General features: G+C 38.7%; 1 protein-coding gene across 3 annotated transcripts in view; it reads right to left on the bottom strand.

The window, feature by feature from the left end:
• Positions 1 to 16,502, bottom strand: part of LOC131065718 (protein WHAT'S THIS FACTOR 1 homolog, chloroplastic) — a 59,571-nt gene extending 43,069 nt beyond the window's left edge. For 2 of the 3 annotated variants that reach the window (XM_058000315.2, XM_059209279.1), the window contains exon 1: positions 14,937 to 16,502. In XM_058000315.2, the coding sequence (XP_057856298.2) occupies positions 14,970 to 16,478 (1,509 nt within the window). In that variant the 5' untranslated portion in view covers positions 16,479 to 16,502 and the 3' untranslated portion in view covers positions 14,937 to 14,969. The remainder of the gene's footprint in view (positions 1 to 14,936) is intronic. The other variant, XM_058000316.2, reaches the window with a different exon arrangement.
• Positions 16,503 to 16,995: the final 493 nt, after the last annotated feature.

Here is a 16,995-nt window from a genome sequence, read left to right as displayed (position 1 = left end):
AAATAGGAAAAAAGCAAAGAAGCAAACTTTCTAAAGTTGTTCAAATTTGTTCAAATCAATTGCGTTCTTCATCCTTTGGCCTTTCTGGGCACTTTGACGGTATCCGGACTCTGTTATCACTTGGCTTGTACAAACTAACTTTCAATCTTTAGGACTCCAACCGTTCAAAACTTGACGGAACCGAGCAGAAATAAAGTGGAAGGTCATGGGCACTAACAAAAACCCTAGAAAGCAGGAAAGGAGAGGGTCCCCATCTTCAATGGGGCAATGTGTGAAAAAGGTCACAACACTGCCTTAGACAACCTCTTGTGGATTCTGCCTTGCAACATCCTTGTAATATACATGGTGAAAGCATCGTTCACCCTCCTATAGTCATCAATTTTATGCATATCAAGTTGTGGATAACATTCATAGCTTCTATATTGTCCTGATCCATTCCCGACTTCACCCTTGCACGAGTCCTTTGTATGTGACAAATCTTGCAAGTATGTATACAAGATAGGAAGTCATGCTGAATGACTTAGTCTTCTCCACATTCCTCAATTGAAAATCCAAATTGTCACCGATAATCTTCGCCCAATTGATCATTGTTCCTCTTATACAATCCTGGATAAAGTAATACATCCATCCTCCAAACAAGGCACCCTGCGGCATCCCCATCACTCGGTTCAGTAGGAATATCAAGTCACTATATGCCTCCTTGAAATCTGTACACATGAAGGTCTTTGGAGCCTTGGAATGATGAGGCCTAGGCTCAATCATCCACTCCTTGTTCACAACTGTTTTGCACACATCCGCCTTCAATTTGTATTTTTCTTCATATTCATCCTTTGTTCTTTCCTTCATATCTGCACTGCGAGGAATTCCAAACACTTTAGTAATTGCATCCTCAGCAAGTAGGCAATGGTTATCCCCTTGGGAGTCCGAATCATCCTGGAAAGTGGATCATAGTGTCTTGCACATTCCAGAATAAGCTCATTGCACTATATGGAATGAGGAAATCCTGTGGTGTGATATATGCCACTCTTCATGATATTTGTATAGGTAGGAGAAGGAACTTGGTTCTTTGCTCCGAACATCCTTTGCTGCATCCGCTCCATATTTAGGAATTCCATGTTTGTGTCTATGATCCCTTTCCATCAGAAGGACAACTGGGAATCCAGATAGAATTACTCTTGAACTATCTTCAACTGCTCCTTCCGAGCTCCAATCCCGATCTAAGGCACAAACAAAGGGTCAGTAACAAATATCTAAGTCTGAAGACAAATCTGAAAATGGAGTTTCAGACTTAGATCAACAATGGAAGCTCCACTAAATGCCCAAAAAACGTCATAAAAATGATGCACAAGCAGGATTGTCCAAGTGTAGAGGTGGCTGGAAATGAAGAATAAGTCTGAAGACAACCTGAAAATAGAGTTCCAGACTTCACACCAACAATGGTGTACTCAGAAAATGCCTCCAAACCACTCTAAAATGACCTTCCAATAAATCGCCTAAGGCTGGAAATGAAAATCAGGTCTGAGAATGCACATTCCAGTCAACTATCAGCAACAACAGTGATTAAAATCACCCACAATAGCGCCCAGCCATGGAGTATAACTCTGAATTAAGTGCAACAACAGCCCCTTAGCATCAACAAAACTCAGCAAAACCAATAAAATCACCCCACAAAATGGAGTGATCAGCCACTAAACAAAATATAGCACTCCCAATCATGGCACCACCCTACCAAATCACCCAATGTGGTATGAACAGCCACCAAACTTGCTGTAACCTCCCTCTAATGGCAGCATCTGGGTATAGCTGGGCAAAAATCGCCCTTTAACTTGCAACTCCAGCTCAAATGGTGTCCAATGGACACTTCACCAAAATCGCCTAGCTGAAAAAAACTCTTCAATCAGTGACTTAGCTTCCTTCAATCAATCACATCAGCAAATATAATAATATTTTAATGTTGGGCAAGCATATTTATTCTTGTTTTCACCTTGATGTTTCACCACACAAGCAATGTGGGATAAGACATTGCCTTTAATATAGCCTACCTGGGAAAATCGATTTGCATCTAGAAAAGTAATAATCATTAAATGATCAATGCAGATCATTAATAATTGTTTTTGATAATTAAATAATCGTTGTCAAATGCAAAAACAATTAAATTTGGGCCCACTTACATTGAATTTAATTCACTTTTACCAAATTTGGCCACCTGGGGGAAAATCGCCCCATATCTGGAAAAAAATACAGATAAAAATCATTATTAATCACCTTAATTGTCCTTTGGAGGAAAATCGACCTCAATTGGGATAAAATTCCTCATAAAAAATCATCAATCTTGTCAAAAATGTCACTGGGGGAAAATCGCCATTCATCGGGACTCCAAAAATCAATCCATTTTATTCATTAAGTCCAAAAATTCATCTTGGGGGAAAATCGATCCCATCTAGATAATTTTCCAGATCAAAAATCATCAAAACTCACACTTGGGGAAATTCGCCATTCATCAGGACAATCATCTGCATAAAAATCCATCAAATTCGATCACAAACTATCCTAGGGAAAATCGATCTGCATCAGGATAGGAAATTTCATCTGAAACAAAGTCATCTGCATTCTAGGGGAAAAACGTGGGTCATCAGGAGAATTTCCCACAGTCAAAATTTTGGCCTCCTGGTGGGAAATCGCCCTCCATCAGGACCTTGAATGGGGGAAAAACAAGGTCCATCGAAAATGTGGGAAATTCATCTCCCATCAAGATTTTGAGTGGAGGAAAACCATGGGTCATCAGAAATGTGGGGGGGGAAAGCACCTCCCATCAAGATTTTTGACCTTTACACCATTAAAACATGGATTTTCATCGGGAATTCAATGATTTTTCCACTCAAAAACATTTGGACACTTCAAATTTCATCATTACGCATTGGGACAACCAAATTTATCAAAAACTAAGCGATAAAATAGGGATTCTATCAGGATAAAGTGCAAATTTGACTTGAATTACCTCCTAGGAGCAAGAAAATAACTCCTAAATGACCTCTTAACACTTAGGCACAAAAATATCACCGACTTCGACACATTAAACTCAATCACGCTAAAAAGTCTACACTTGGACAAAATTAGGATCACCTAAACATCTAACATTTTATTCACACTTGATCCTATTCAAAATTCAAAAACCCTAATAGCGATTAGGCATGATCACACTTCAAAATTCGAGACTCGGACATTGGAAGTTCAAAATTGTCGTCTACTACCAAAACCCTAAACTAACAAGATGCGGAAATCAGGAAAGAGGGGGTCCTCGTTTGCAATGGGGCGATGTGTGAAAAGGTCACAATAGGAAGTAATAAAATGCTCAAGGAAAGATAATTTCAGAAAAGTTAATCAAAGTTAGAACCTTGATCACAAAATGATGCAAAATGGAATATTCCTAGTGATGAGTCACCAGGTCCACATGGCGTCCAAAATGCTGAGGTGGCACCCCGTCACCTTCTTTGGCCAATCAAATGTCTCCCAGCAATTATGACCAGATTCATTGCATTGGCCACCAAGGAAAGGGATAGTGGGCGCCCTATTTTGGTCAATGAGCTATTAAATCCATAATGGAGTGGTGGGCTATTTAATGCATAGTGGGTGCCGCATTTGAAGTGATAGGCCATTAAATGCATGGTGGGTGAGATGCCTTAGTAATTGACAGGCCCACTATTTGGTGCCACATAGGTCATTTTCGACGCATTGTGTAATCTTGGCCCTTGATTTCAAATCAAAATTGGTCGTTCATTTGTGGGAGGATCTCTATAAAAGGCCCTACCTTCTCATTTGTAATTCATTACATAATTAGCTCATTAGAGGCAGAGAGCCCTTGCTCCTTAGAGTAGAAGTGGAGTAGGAGAAGGAAAAGACATTGTTGTAAGACTTGGAGAAATAAAATTTGATTTCATTGAAGATATGGTGGATTCATGTTTATTTCAACGTGTTGCATGGTGTTCTTCCAATTTCTCAATTGTTAAATGAAGTACTTTGGTTTTAATGGAGAATGCAAAGGTATTTGATGAATTTCCATGGTTCATACTTTTTGCATCTTATTGATTCTAAGTTGCAGTGTAAAGTTAGCATGAGCCTTTTATGTGGATGCTTAACTTCAATCATTGAATGTGCATTGTTTGTTATGATGGTGTTAGTTACAATATGAAAATTCTTTGCAATACCCTTGGAAGATTGCACTAGTTCTTGTGGAGTTGTAGTTGATCTTGGCAAAGCAGAACTTGGTTTATTTGGAATTCGTCCATTAGAGCACTATCCATTGATATCATTGTCCTTAGGAGTAGATTTAGATCCTTCTAACCCTTTCCCTTTTAATTTCAATTCATTTCAGTTGTGCTCGTTCGAAGAAGAAGCATCACGAGATTGCAATATCCGATGAAGAAGTTCCAGCTAGCATTGCAGAAGAATTGAAGAACGATCCAAATATAAGTCCCTTTGTGTTACCAGCATATCACAATGACCATTGAGCTTATCCACACATCAGGACCTGACAAAGAAGAACCTTGGAGTCACCTGTATGATCTTTCGCAATCTTAGCATACACAGGATTTTGCTCAAGAGAGGATAAGATACCTTGGTATTTTGTTCTATGTTGGTGTGGTCACAAAACACCTGTCAACAAGACCTATGATAACCTCTAAGGGCTTCCGCTCCCTCAGGACACCAACATAGGTACCCCGTACCTCACCAGCCCTCTCTAGTCAATCCCCTCCCTTACGCCTCTCTATGCCTACATAAGAGACTCAATGGTCTTAGAAGAAGGTGGAGGGTTGCCTTCCAGCAATAAATCATCCATCAACCACCTCTAGCTGCCCTTCCACTTGTAGCAATCCTAGAATAATTGACAACCCTAGAATCCACCCACAATTTATAACAGCTCAGATCAAAACCATTCACCATAATTCTGTCTTCCATCCACAATCATGAAAAACAAACAAATCCAGAATAGCCACAGCCAGCACATCACTGTCCTACCATCTACCCGCACAAAGACATGACATTTTTGCCACCTGTCACTGCCACGTGGATAAGCTAATCAATCAGCCTTGTCCAATCATCTATTGCCCAAAGACCAAATTGCATGTTCTGCCAAGTCATCATGCATTTCAACAACATCATGACCACTTTGCAGCCATATGCTCACTCCATTGGCCACTTCCCCCAACTTCAACATTCATCTTCATCGACATCTTTGTGACTTCTGCAGCAACTTCATGACTTTGTCAATAACTACTAGTCAACTTCATCAGCAAGGCAATCTTCAGCGGCAAAGACCCACTTTTGCAGCATCTATCAACTTCTGTAGCAAGGGTGAACTCAAGACATGACCCCAATGGTCAAACTGTCCCAAACAGATCCAAATCAGCTGCTCAGAAGTAAATCAGTTCTTTGGTACAAGATGTAAAAATCCTCAACTAATGTGTTTGCTGATAAATGAAGTTCTTAGAGTATGTAAGGATGTGCTTGGAAGAAAAAATTAAATATTATTTCATTGGAACTCAGACATCAATATTTCACAGTTTTGTAACTTCAAATTGATCAGTTCATAAGGTTTAATTCTGTATTAATTTCATAGTTGGAATACATTGTCTTTATACTTATTGCACATTAGGAATTTGTACATTTAAATTAAGCATTCAAACAGTTAATTGAAAGGTTCATGGTGCACCTGGTAAATAAACCGTGGTTGCCAATTATAGATTAGATGTTGGTGTCAAAACTTGTTGCAGAACTCGACAACAGGGGCGTCATATATTCTTCCACGAACATGACAGAGGGGAACACCCACAGTTGCTAACAGATTACCTGGTGAGGGAACTGCATCTGGTAGCACTCTCCAGAACCTCCACACGATGACTACAGCCTCCAAGTCACTTCACGACATTACTAGTTCAAATCAAACTTCAATTTTAACATGCTATATTCCCGATATCGGGTTAGGACACACGGGTTGTGTTGAGTGCCAAGTTCAGTTCATAAACCTAGACCTTCGACGGTATTATAAACCGTGGTGTAGACCAATGCACATACACGCACCACAACGCACAAGAGTCATTCTTCCCAGAAATAGCATACGTTGCTTCAATGAATATTAATTCCTCTCCAGTCAAGGATGAAATCATACGGACCACTAGGCCAGTCTTCCAACTAACGAAAGGCAAATTAGACTATACGTGTATCCTTACACGCAAGCTTCTATTTGCAAATATCGTCCCAAATCTCTAGTCTGTCAACCTCCCGTGAAAGACCTCCCTAAATCCAACCCAAAAGGTAGTTCGAAGAAACCTGTTTCCGAACCGAATAGAACTGAATCCAACCAACCGATAAATCCATTACCATTATTTAGAACTATCAAATATTTTAGGAATTAATTTATTTATATTAACAAATGGACAATTAATATGAAGTAATTAATATTACAAAAATCATTTATTAATTAATTTATATTAGTAAATTGAAAACTAATATAAAAGAATTAATATGTTAGTCTAGTCTAGACTTAGACTAGGAATTTATTAGGGAATATTACAGTCTCCCCTGCCTCTTCTTGCTTGCCCACAAGCAACTGTAAATTAGAATTCTGGAGGATATGCTCATTTTCCCATGTAGCATCAGCTAAGGGCAAATTCTTCCATTTAATTAGATATTCTCGGATAGTCCTGTTCCGCAAATGCCTGTCCCGGGACTCTAAAATCACTTCAGGAATCATTTCCAATTTTCCTTCATCATTCATTGGGGGTAAATCCTCTAACACAGTCATTTACTGTCCCAAAGCCTTTTTGAGACAAGATACATGGAATACATTGTGTATCTTGATAGTTGCCGGTAAATCAAGTTCATATGCTACTGTGCCAACTTTCCGAACAACCGGATACGGTCCATAAAACCGAGGCTTTAATTTTTCAGCACCACTACGCTTAAGAGATGATTGCCGGTAGGGTTGTAACCTGAGATATACCAATTCACCAACTTCAAAATTTCGCTCGACTCGCTTTTTATCAGCATAAATTTTCTGTTGATTCTGTGCACATTGCAAATTCTCCTTAAGTGCTTTCAAAATATCCTGACAATCCTGAAGCAAATCACGAGATTTGGGAACATTACTCTGATCAAAGGCAAGATCAAGGAAAGAGAGTGCATCATAACCATATAATGCCCTGAAAGGAGTCATACCAATTGACATATGAAATGTAGTATTATAGCAATATTCACCCAAATACAACCAACGAACCCAAGCAATTTGATGTCCTGCTACATAGTTACGTAGGTAACCTTCTATCCATTTGTTCACTATTTCCGTTTGTCCATCAATTTGTGGATGATAACTGGTACTGTGATTCAACTCTGTACCTGTCAATCTGAAAAGCTCCCCCCAAAATATACTCAAAAATCTGCTATCTCGATCACTGATTATATTCGTCGGTAATCCATGTAAACGGAATATGTCTCGAAAGAATAGGCCTACAATCTGAGCAGCTGTAAATTTTGTAGTGATAGAAAAGAAGTGTGCAAATTTAGTTAATCTATCAACCACAACAAAAATACAATCTTTACCTTGGGACCTCGGTAAACTTGTGATGAAATCCATGGATATACTTTCCCATTTCTGTTCTGGTATTGGCAGCGGCTGTAATAAACCTGCAGGATACATATTCTCTACTTTATTTTGCTGGCGAGTGGTGCATTCCTTGACATAACGAAGGACATCATTTTTTAATCCTTTCCATGTGAACCGTTCTCGTATCTGTCGATAAGTTTTAAAGTATCCGGGGTGCCCTACTAAAGGAATATCATGCACTGATTGGAGGATTTTCTCTTTCAACTTTGGACCGGGAACCAAGTAAATTTTGTCCTTGTAATAGGTAACATCATTTACAACCTTATATTTATCATCCTGTACATTTCCATCTAGCAAATCACATGCAAAAGAATCCTTAGAGTATTCAACCAGCAATAGAGATTTCCAATCAGTTGTTACTACAGATAATGCATTTATTTCAGGCTTCCTAGATAATGCATCTGCAACAACATTGTTTTTACCCTTCACATATTCAATTTCAAAATCATAAGCTTGGATCTTACTGATCCATTTCTGTTGCCTGTCATTTAAATCTTTTTGTCCCAAGAAATATCTCAAACTGTTATGGTCAATTCTTACTACAAATTTGCCACCAACCAAATATTGTCTAAATTTTGTCATTGCATGCATGATTGCCAACATTTCCTTGTCATAAATGGAATATAATCTCTCAAGGTTACTAAGTTTCCTGCTTTCATAAGCTATCGGATATTTATTTTGCATTAAAATTGCTCCTATTCCCTCACCAGAAGCATCACATTCCAACACAAAAGGCTGATTAAAATCAGGAAGTGCAAGTACTGGGCAAGAACTCATCACCTCTTTAAGTTTCTCAAAAACTTGTTGTGCTTCCTCAGTCCATCGGAATGCCCCCTTTTTGGTAAGATCTGTCAACGGTGCCCCAAGCTGTGAAGAGCCTCTGACAAATCTCCTGTAATAACTGCATAAACCAAAGAATCCTCTTAACTCTGTAAGATTCCGTGGTGGTGGCCAATCCAAAATGGCTCTTATCTTTTCCTGATGAACCTGTGCACCTGCAGCACTGATCATATGCCCTAAATACAAAATTTTTGTCATTCCAAATTCACATTTAGAAGCCTTTGCATAAAGTGATTGAGATTCCATAATACCAAGAACTATATCGATGTGTTTCAAGTGATCTTCCCAGGTTTTACTGTAAATCAATATATCATCAAAGAAAACTAGCAAAAATTTCCTCAATTGTTTGCTAAAGACATGATTCATACAAGACTCAAATGTTGCCGGAGCATTTGTTAAACCAAATGGCATAACCAAGAATTCATAATGACCATAATGACAGCGAAAAGCAGTTTTATGAATATCTTGATCTCTTAACTTAATCTGATGATATCCTGACCTCAAATCAATTTTAGAAAAATAAGCAGCACCATGTAATTCATCTAACAACTCATCAATACGAGGAATTGGATACCTACTTTTGATCGTCTTCTTGTTAAGAGCCCGGTAATCAATACACATACGAAGTGTTCCATCCTTCTTTTTGACCAGTACTACTGATGATACAAAAGGGCTAGAACTAGGCCTGATATGCCCCATATCCATCAATTCCTTAATTGCCTTTTCTATTTCATCCTTGAATGTTTTAGGATGTCTGTAAGGAGTTGTGATAACTGGTTTGGCACCTTCTTCTAATTCAATGGTATGCTCAAATCCTCTATCAGGTGCAACTCCTGGAGGAATATCACTGAAAACCAAATGATGTGAATCTAATACTTTTAACAAATCATCTTGATAAGATCTAGATTCAAATCTTGATACATTGTTAGAGATTAGACATTGTGTTGACCATGCCACATCTCCATGTCTGAATATAGCCTCCATTCTTTTAGCACTAACGATTATGGGACCACCGTTAGACATTCCACGAAGTACTACTTTCTTATCATCAATTTTAAAAGAAAATTCCAATCTTTTAAAACTCTGAGTGTGCTCATCTAATGTTTCCATCCATTGAATACCCAAAACAACATTAGTGTCAGCCAAATCAATCACATAAAAATCATCAGTAACAGTATAATTACCAAGAGTAATACTCAATTTAGGCACTTTATGAGTACTGGATAAATTAGTTCCACCTGCTACTCTAACATCAAACCCTTCATGGTTTTCAGTTTGCAAACCACGCTTTTCTACCAGAGCTGCATCTATAAAATTACGAGTAGAACCACTATCAAGCATAACAACCACTCGCTGCCAATTCAAAACTCCTCTAACTCTGAAAATATTATAATGTGGTGTTCCTGTCATAGATGCTATTAACCCTTCACCATGTTTTACTGTATCTGAGTCTGTGTTCTTTGATGCAAGTTCTATGTTAGGTTCAACATTTTCTTCATCATCACTATCTGACATAACCTCAATGTAATGAATTTTCCCCTTTCCCAGACATCTATGTCCTGGCTGCCATGATTCTCTACAGCTGAAACATAGTTTTCTTCTTCTGAGTTCTTCCCTTTCTTCTTTATCTAACCTATTATTAGGAAAATTTTCCTTGTTAAAGGGTTGTTTGTTTTTATCTACCTTAAGTGGTGGTCCTTTATTAAAAGTTTTCCCTTTTGAAGAAGGTTCCAATTCCCTTGCTCTTTTAATAGTTGTCTATAAAGTAGGAGGATTTAAGGATTTAACCCATCCTTTGAGTGAATCAGACAATCCATCTATGAATATAACAATTTTGTGTCTCTCTAAAATTTCAGTTACTAACACTGCCAACTTTTCAAATTCAGAAATGTATTGCTCAACAGTTCCAGTTTGCTCAAGCTGAGTTAAATCTTTTAGATGAAGTTCAAGATCTTTAGAATCAAATCTGTCAATAAGTTTCTCAGTGAATTCAACATATGTAATAATCTGATTATGACCCAAAGTTACTTGCCCATGGTGCCACCATTCATGTGCTACACCATCAAGATGTAATGTTGCATATTTGATTGCTTCATCTTCCAACATAGGATTTAATTGAAAACAGGTGTCAAGTTTTTGCACCCAAGCCCTGGCTGTGGTTTTCCCTGACCCATCAAAGTAAGGTATAGACATCTTACCAATTTTCCTCTGTAATTCACTGTTATTTCCTCGTTGTCCTCTTGGCCTATGTTTCATTTTGACATCCAAGTATTCTCTAAATGTCATTGTTGATCTAAAATCATCCCCTGATAATAACCAATCATGGTGTATCTCATCCTGTAATTCTCTAATTGTCGGTTCATTTTCTGGTTGCACATTCCTAGAAGTGAAAGTTGGCATAAAGGGTCTGGCTATTCCTGTTCTTTCCAGCTGATTATTATTAACAGAATGCTCATCTCTACCCCCATTATTTACCCCAGCATTTTGATGTTGATTATTTCCACCATTATTTTGATGTGGATTAATATTTTGTGCCATAAATTGGGTCATTAAATTAGTCATTCTGTTGACATTGTCCTGCATATCTTGTTGACTTCTGATTAAAGCTGCTATGAGATCCCCATTGTTTTCAGGTTCCCCTATATTGTTTGTTTCAAAAATAATCTCTTCGTCTGTTGCAGTATGGCTGTCCTCAATTTCAAACTGAATAGAAGAGCTACTTTGTACTAAAGGAAAGTTTTGATCTCTGTTTTGTCGGACCCTAGTATTCCGAAAATTATAATTTCCCTGGTGCATACTCAACTACACATAGAATTTTCATGAATTTTCAACTCAAAAACACCCTACAGGCTGGCAAGATTCAAAAGCTTTGATACCACTGCAAAAATCCTCAACTAATGTGTTTGCTGATAAATGAAGTTCTCGGAGTATGTAAGGATGTGCTTGGAAGAAAAAATTTAATATTATTTCACTGGAACTCAGACATCAATATTTCACAGTTCTGTAAATTCAAATTGATCGGTTCATAAGGTTTAATTCAGTATTAATTTCACGGTTGGCATACATTGTCTTTATACTTATTGCACATTACGAATTTGTACATTTAAATTAAGCATTCGAACAGTTAATTGAAAGGTTCATGGTGCACCTGGTAAATAAACCGTGGTTGCCAATTATAGATTAGATGTTGGTGCCAAAACTTGTTGCAGAACTCGACAACAGGGGCGTCATATATTCTTCCACGAACATGACAGAGGGGAACACCCACAGTTGCTGACAGATTACCTGGTGAGGGAACTGCATCTGCTAGCACTTTCCAGAACCTCCACACGATGACTGCAGCCTCCAAGTCACTTCACGGCATTACTAGTTCAGATCAAACTTCAATTTTAACATGCTATATTCCTGATATCGGGTTAGGACACACAGGTTGTGTTGAGTGCCAAGTTCGGTTCATAAACCTAGACCTTCGACGGTATTATAAACCGTGGTGTAGACCAATGCACATACCCGCACCACAACGCACAGGAGTCATTCTTCCCAGAAATAGCATACGTTGCTTCAGTGAATATTAATTCCGCTCCAGTCAAGGATGAAATCATACGGACCACTAGGCCAGTCGTCCAACTAACAAAAGGCAAATTAGACTATACGTGTATCCTTACACGCAAGCTTCTATTTGCAGATATCGTCCCAAATCTCCAGTCTGTCAACCTCCCGCGAAAGACCTCCCTAAATCCAACCCAAAAGGTAGTTCGAAGAAACCTGTTTCCGAACCGAATAGAATTGAATCCAACCAACTGATAAATCCATTACCATTATTTAGAACTATCGATAAACTATCGAATATTTTAGGAATTAATTAATTTATATTAACAAATGGACAATTAATATAAAGTAATTAATATTACAAAAATCATTTATTAATTAATTTATATTAGTAAATTGAAAACTAATATAAAAGAATTAATATGCTAGTCTAGTCTAGACTTAGACTAGGAATTTATTAGGGAATATTACACAAGATTTCATACCTTCACATTTCAGATATTTTAACACACATCTGATTTCAAGTGTAGTTGAGGAGGGACGGTAACCTTTCCCTTCTCTATCAAAGAGTTAGCTGATCAGTCAAAATGTAAAGGGAAGCAAAAGCTTGTCCCATCCCCAGCAACTTGTGGAGACTTCAGTATGGACATGCTATGGTGGTGGTAATGGAGCCAAAGAACCTGGATAAACATATACAACATTTATCTTAAAAGACCATATACGTTGGTATTTAGGCATTTTTCCATTGGCAGATACAATTGGAAGTTGACTCTCAAAAGCTGGAAAGGAGTAGCAATCCACTTGCTTCCATGGGATTACTCTGCTGATATTTAAGAGTTAGGAAGATAGAAGATTGTTACTTTACAAACAGCCTATGAGAGATGGACAGAGCAGATTTGTTTTTAAAGTTCGAGCAATAAGCGTTAAACCATATCAGCTGATGCTATCAACAAGTTCAATGCAGATGTATAAGTCTGACAAATAGTGTTTTGGGGTGAATAAGCATTTAAATAAATAGTAGGGTTTTAGGCACCTATTTAGTGTACTCTTAGCACACAATTAAGAAGGTCAATCTTAAAAAACATCTGACTTAGACGTAAGTTCTGCTTGGAATTGGATATGGCCATTCTGGCTGTTCCTCTCCAAAAAATGTAGGATAGATCCTTTCCTTTTCCCAAGTGGAAGTCGGAGCAGATAGAGATGATAAGGAGGGGGATGAAAGAACACGATCTAATCCCAAGATTGCACCTACTAGAGGTTTAGGAATGGAAAATAAAGAAAATGATAGGCAAATCACCATTGATAATAGTCATAATAGTCGAGTCACCTACTAGAGGGTGGAAATGTAAGATAGAGAGGCAAAGGTTAGGCAGGTCATAATTGATACATTTGAGATCTTGGAAGTGGAAGACCGTAGATACAATGAAAAGTGACTAGAGGATCCTAACTATGATTGGAAGAAATATCAGCAGACAACCCAACCCATCCATCCCCAGCTGAAGAAAACCCATGTGGTTCCAATTCCTAAGGATCCAGTTGTTTATTCAGTCCACTGAGTTGAACCAATCGATTCATCAGTCTCGATTCCAGTTAATACAGTTTCACTATCAGTCCCCGATCTGTATCCCATGCCAGTAGACTCAGCACAACACCCGCAGAGGTATAGGGGCCCTATTATCTGCCTCAATTGCCTTGCTGCCCTATATCATGATCGATTCATATTTAGCCAATTCAGCTATCTGGATGGCGGCTATCCAGAATCTAGTCTAGAAATGACTCATTTCACTTCGTTCAGATGAGGGCACAAGAAGGGTAGACACTCAACTGTAAGGCTCTTTCGAAACTCCTTTATCCAGAAAGGCAGTTAGGGTTGTTTACATCCGTCTCATACCAACTCTCCTCAATTCTTGATTAACCTGAGGGGCATAGATAGAATCCATCTAAATAGGGAAATAAAAATATGATATCGATCCAACCAACAAACCATTTCTGGATGTGTTTTGTCTACCTGGCCGAGGCAGCTTCTCCTCGTTCAGGTTCTACCAGATGATGCATGGGCTAGGCAGTTCTTCTACTACTTCCACTTCCAGGGATTGGAAACTCATAGTTGAATTATACCATAGATAAGAAGAATGCAGTTTGATTTGGAGCATTGAATAGAGAGAATTCAGAAAAAGCAACAGCCCTCTTTGCTTTGTACGAATAATTATGAGACAAGCATACTGGAGAAAAGTACGGTGGAGATCAAAACTATTGGCCTTGACGGAACATGAACATAATCTTGTGAAGTGTAGCGGTTAATCCTCAACCATCAAAATACAAAGATTGTGACCAAAATGATATATTATGTGTCTTGCAGCCCCTACTTGTTTTTGGCATGCACGCAGCTTTCATTTTCCTCTTATGTACTCAGATCTTTTCCTGGAAATACAAAGCAATTTATTAATGTTAATAAAAACTACGATGGTACTGTTGTAGGTTAACATGGCCAACACTGCAATGGTTGTGATAAAACTGGCATGTGGCCATCACTGTTGACGTTGTGATGTATATGATTGGACAGATGAACAAGCTCAACAACTAAGTTCTCTGATATCAAATTGTATCTCTCATCTGTGCCCTCGTGACAATGCATTCCGCACAATAAAGAGGATACCAGGATACAATGCCAAGTCATATTAGATCTAACTGCCTGTACATACTGACCTCTAATTGTATTTAGCAACGATGTAGGGAATTGGTCTCTAAGAGAAGTAAAATAAACAAACTACAGATGGATTTTTGTCAGTTAAGATCCTCAAACCTTTAAACTATAGCCTTTTATGCAAGCATAAATGTAATCCATTGACCCATAGCCATGGAGGAAAGAGGGTGCAACTAAAAGAACCTGAAATTTGATGCAAACAATCAATTTGGTAAATCACCAACACTCTATTGCGAGGTCTTTCTCTGTGGAGGCTTCAAACAATTTCACCACCCCTGGAAACTCTGGTTTGGGTTCAAGCCTTACCCCTTCGTTTCCTTCCTCCTGAGAATGACTCCATTCATTGCCACCCTGTTCAAATTGATCATAGCCACTCTCATCTTCAACATCTGATTCAAAATTCCTAACCTTTTCATCCAAGGAGGATTCACCATTCCCATCTACTTCATTTGAAAACTGCAACATCTTAGCTGCCTGCCTACTGCCTTTCAACATCAATGCATGGAATTTTTCCTGAACCAGTAAAGGGGGACCCTTGTCCAGCAATTCGGAGCCCATGTAAGCCTCTCTGAGGAACACAGAATCTCTATGCCCCTTGAACGACACATAGAAAAGCTCAGGATGGCGCAAAAGCATTGCCCTCAGCTTGCAAGAAAACTTGAAGTCATACTTGAAGAGGCTAAGATGGTCAAGAAGCAATTTTTTCTCCACGGTTAGGCTCAGCAGCTCATGAACCACAGCACAGGCATGTTTTTCTGCTTCCATTGAAGAAGGCTCGAAAGTATTGGGATCAGAATAAGGAGAAATGAATGGCATTTCCTGGAATTGAAGTATAAAGTCCCTGTTATTCCGGGACAAATTGTATCCCCTAGGAAGATCTATCTTCCTGAATTTCCGAGGCCGGTCAAGGATGAGATCACGGTGAGCATTGGTAACTTGTTCCTCCGCCTTCTTCTCTGCAGCAGATACTGCAAGACTAAGGTCCCATGAAATTAACTCCAAAGCACGACCATGATCTGTTTCAATCACTCTTAAAAACTGAGGATACCTTCTGCACAGATTGCTTCCAAAATCCATCGGAAGACCCATGTCAACAGATATGTAGCCAATTTTTCCTAGCAATACCCTCTTGGATGCAGACATCATGAGAAGCTTTCTAAGATTTTGAACGAGGTGGTGTTCTATTTCGATTTTGATCTGCAATTCTTCCAAATGTAGGTGGTATGCCTGCGGGGTCAATCTGCAACACATTGAGAAAGTTTCATCTTTGTAAATTTGAAAACAGGCAGGGTATTTTCTGAGAATGGGCATCACTCTTCTTCGACCCTCAAGGCCAAGAGATTTTCTATACTTTGCCAGCTCTCTCAAAGAAATCTTTTGGTCTGGCTGTTTGAGGAGGATTTGCTGGAGTTTGGTGACCAATTTAAGCCTCTTCTGATTCTGTATTACGCCGTCCAGTGACTTATCATTAAATCTTTTGATAGCAGCAGTAATGGTGGGATAACGAAAAACCGTTCCAAAGCTAGTGCTGCCACTTTCGTGCAATTGCAGGGGCTGGGCCTGGCCCAAAAAGGAGCTATTGCTGTATGAGAGAGAGATAGAGTCAGACTCTGCATTTGCATCGTACGAGAGTGGGGTTCTAAGAGGAGGACGCCGACGAACTGAGAAGAATACAGGTTTAAAAGCCAAAACGCAAGGCATAGCCTGCGCAGCTGCTCCCCCCATTTTTCCAAAATACCAATGCTAGCAAAGGAACGCTCTAAGAAGCACCGATGCTTTAGCTTAATCTTTTCAATTTCACTTCTAGGGTGTCAACTGTTGTGATTGGCTGTTGAGAGGAGAGGATGGAGGAGCGTTTCAATTGTTGTCATAGCATTGTTGATTTAATATCTATATTTGTTAATTTAATGTTCAATTTTTTTACAACATTGCAACAATAGTTGCAACTTTAATACTTATAAATGAATGAAATGTGCCTTTAGTTGTAAAAAGCAATCAATCTTGTGATGCCACATCAACTGCATAAGCATGGGGCCACTTATGTACGACCATTGGTCTGACCTTTTTATTGGGTTGTTTTGGACACCTTGGCAAAAATCATGCTGATGTGGCATCATATTTGATGGTGTGGCCCTGAAACCTTAGTTATAAGCAAGGGACTTGCTAAGTAAGCTATTGTAAAAAATTGGGAGTGATTTGAAATTTCCACATAAGATTTTGAGAAGTGCAAAGCTAGGGTGCT

The sequence above is a fragment of the Cryptomeria japonica genome, chromosome 7 (genome assembly GCF_030272615.1).
Source record: "Cryptomeria japonica chromosome 7, Sugi_1.0, whole genome shotgun sequence".
NCBI classification, from domain to species: Eukaryota; Viridiplantae; Streptophyta; class Pinopsida; order Cupressales; family Cupressaceae; genus Cryptomeria; species Cryptomeria japonica.
This window is presented reverse-complemented; position numbering and strand designations above follow the sequence as displayed.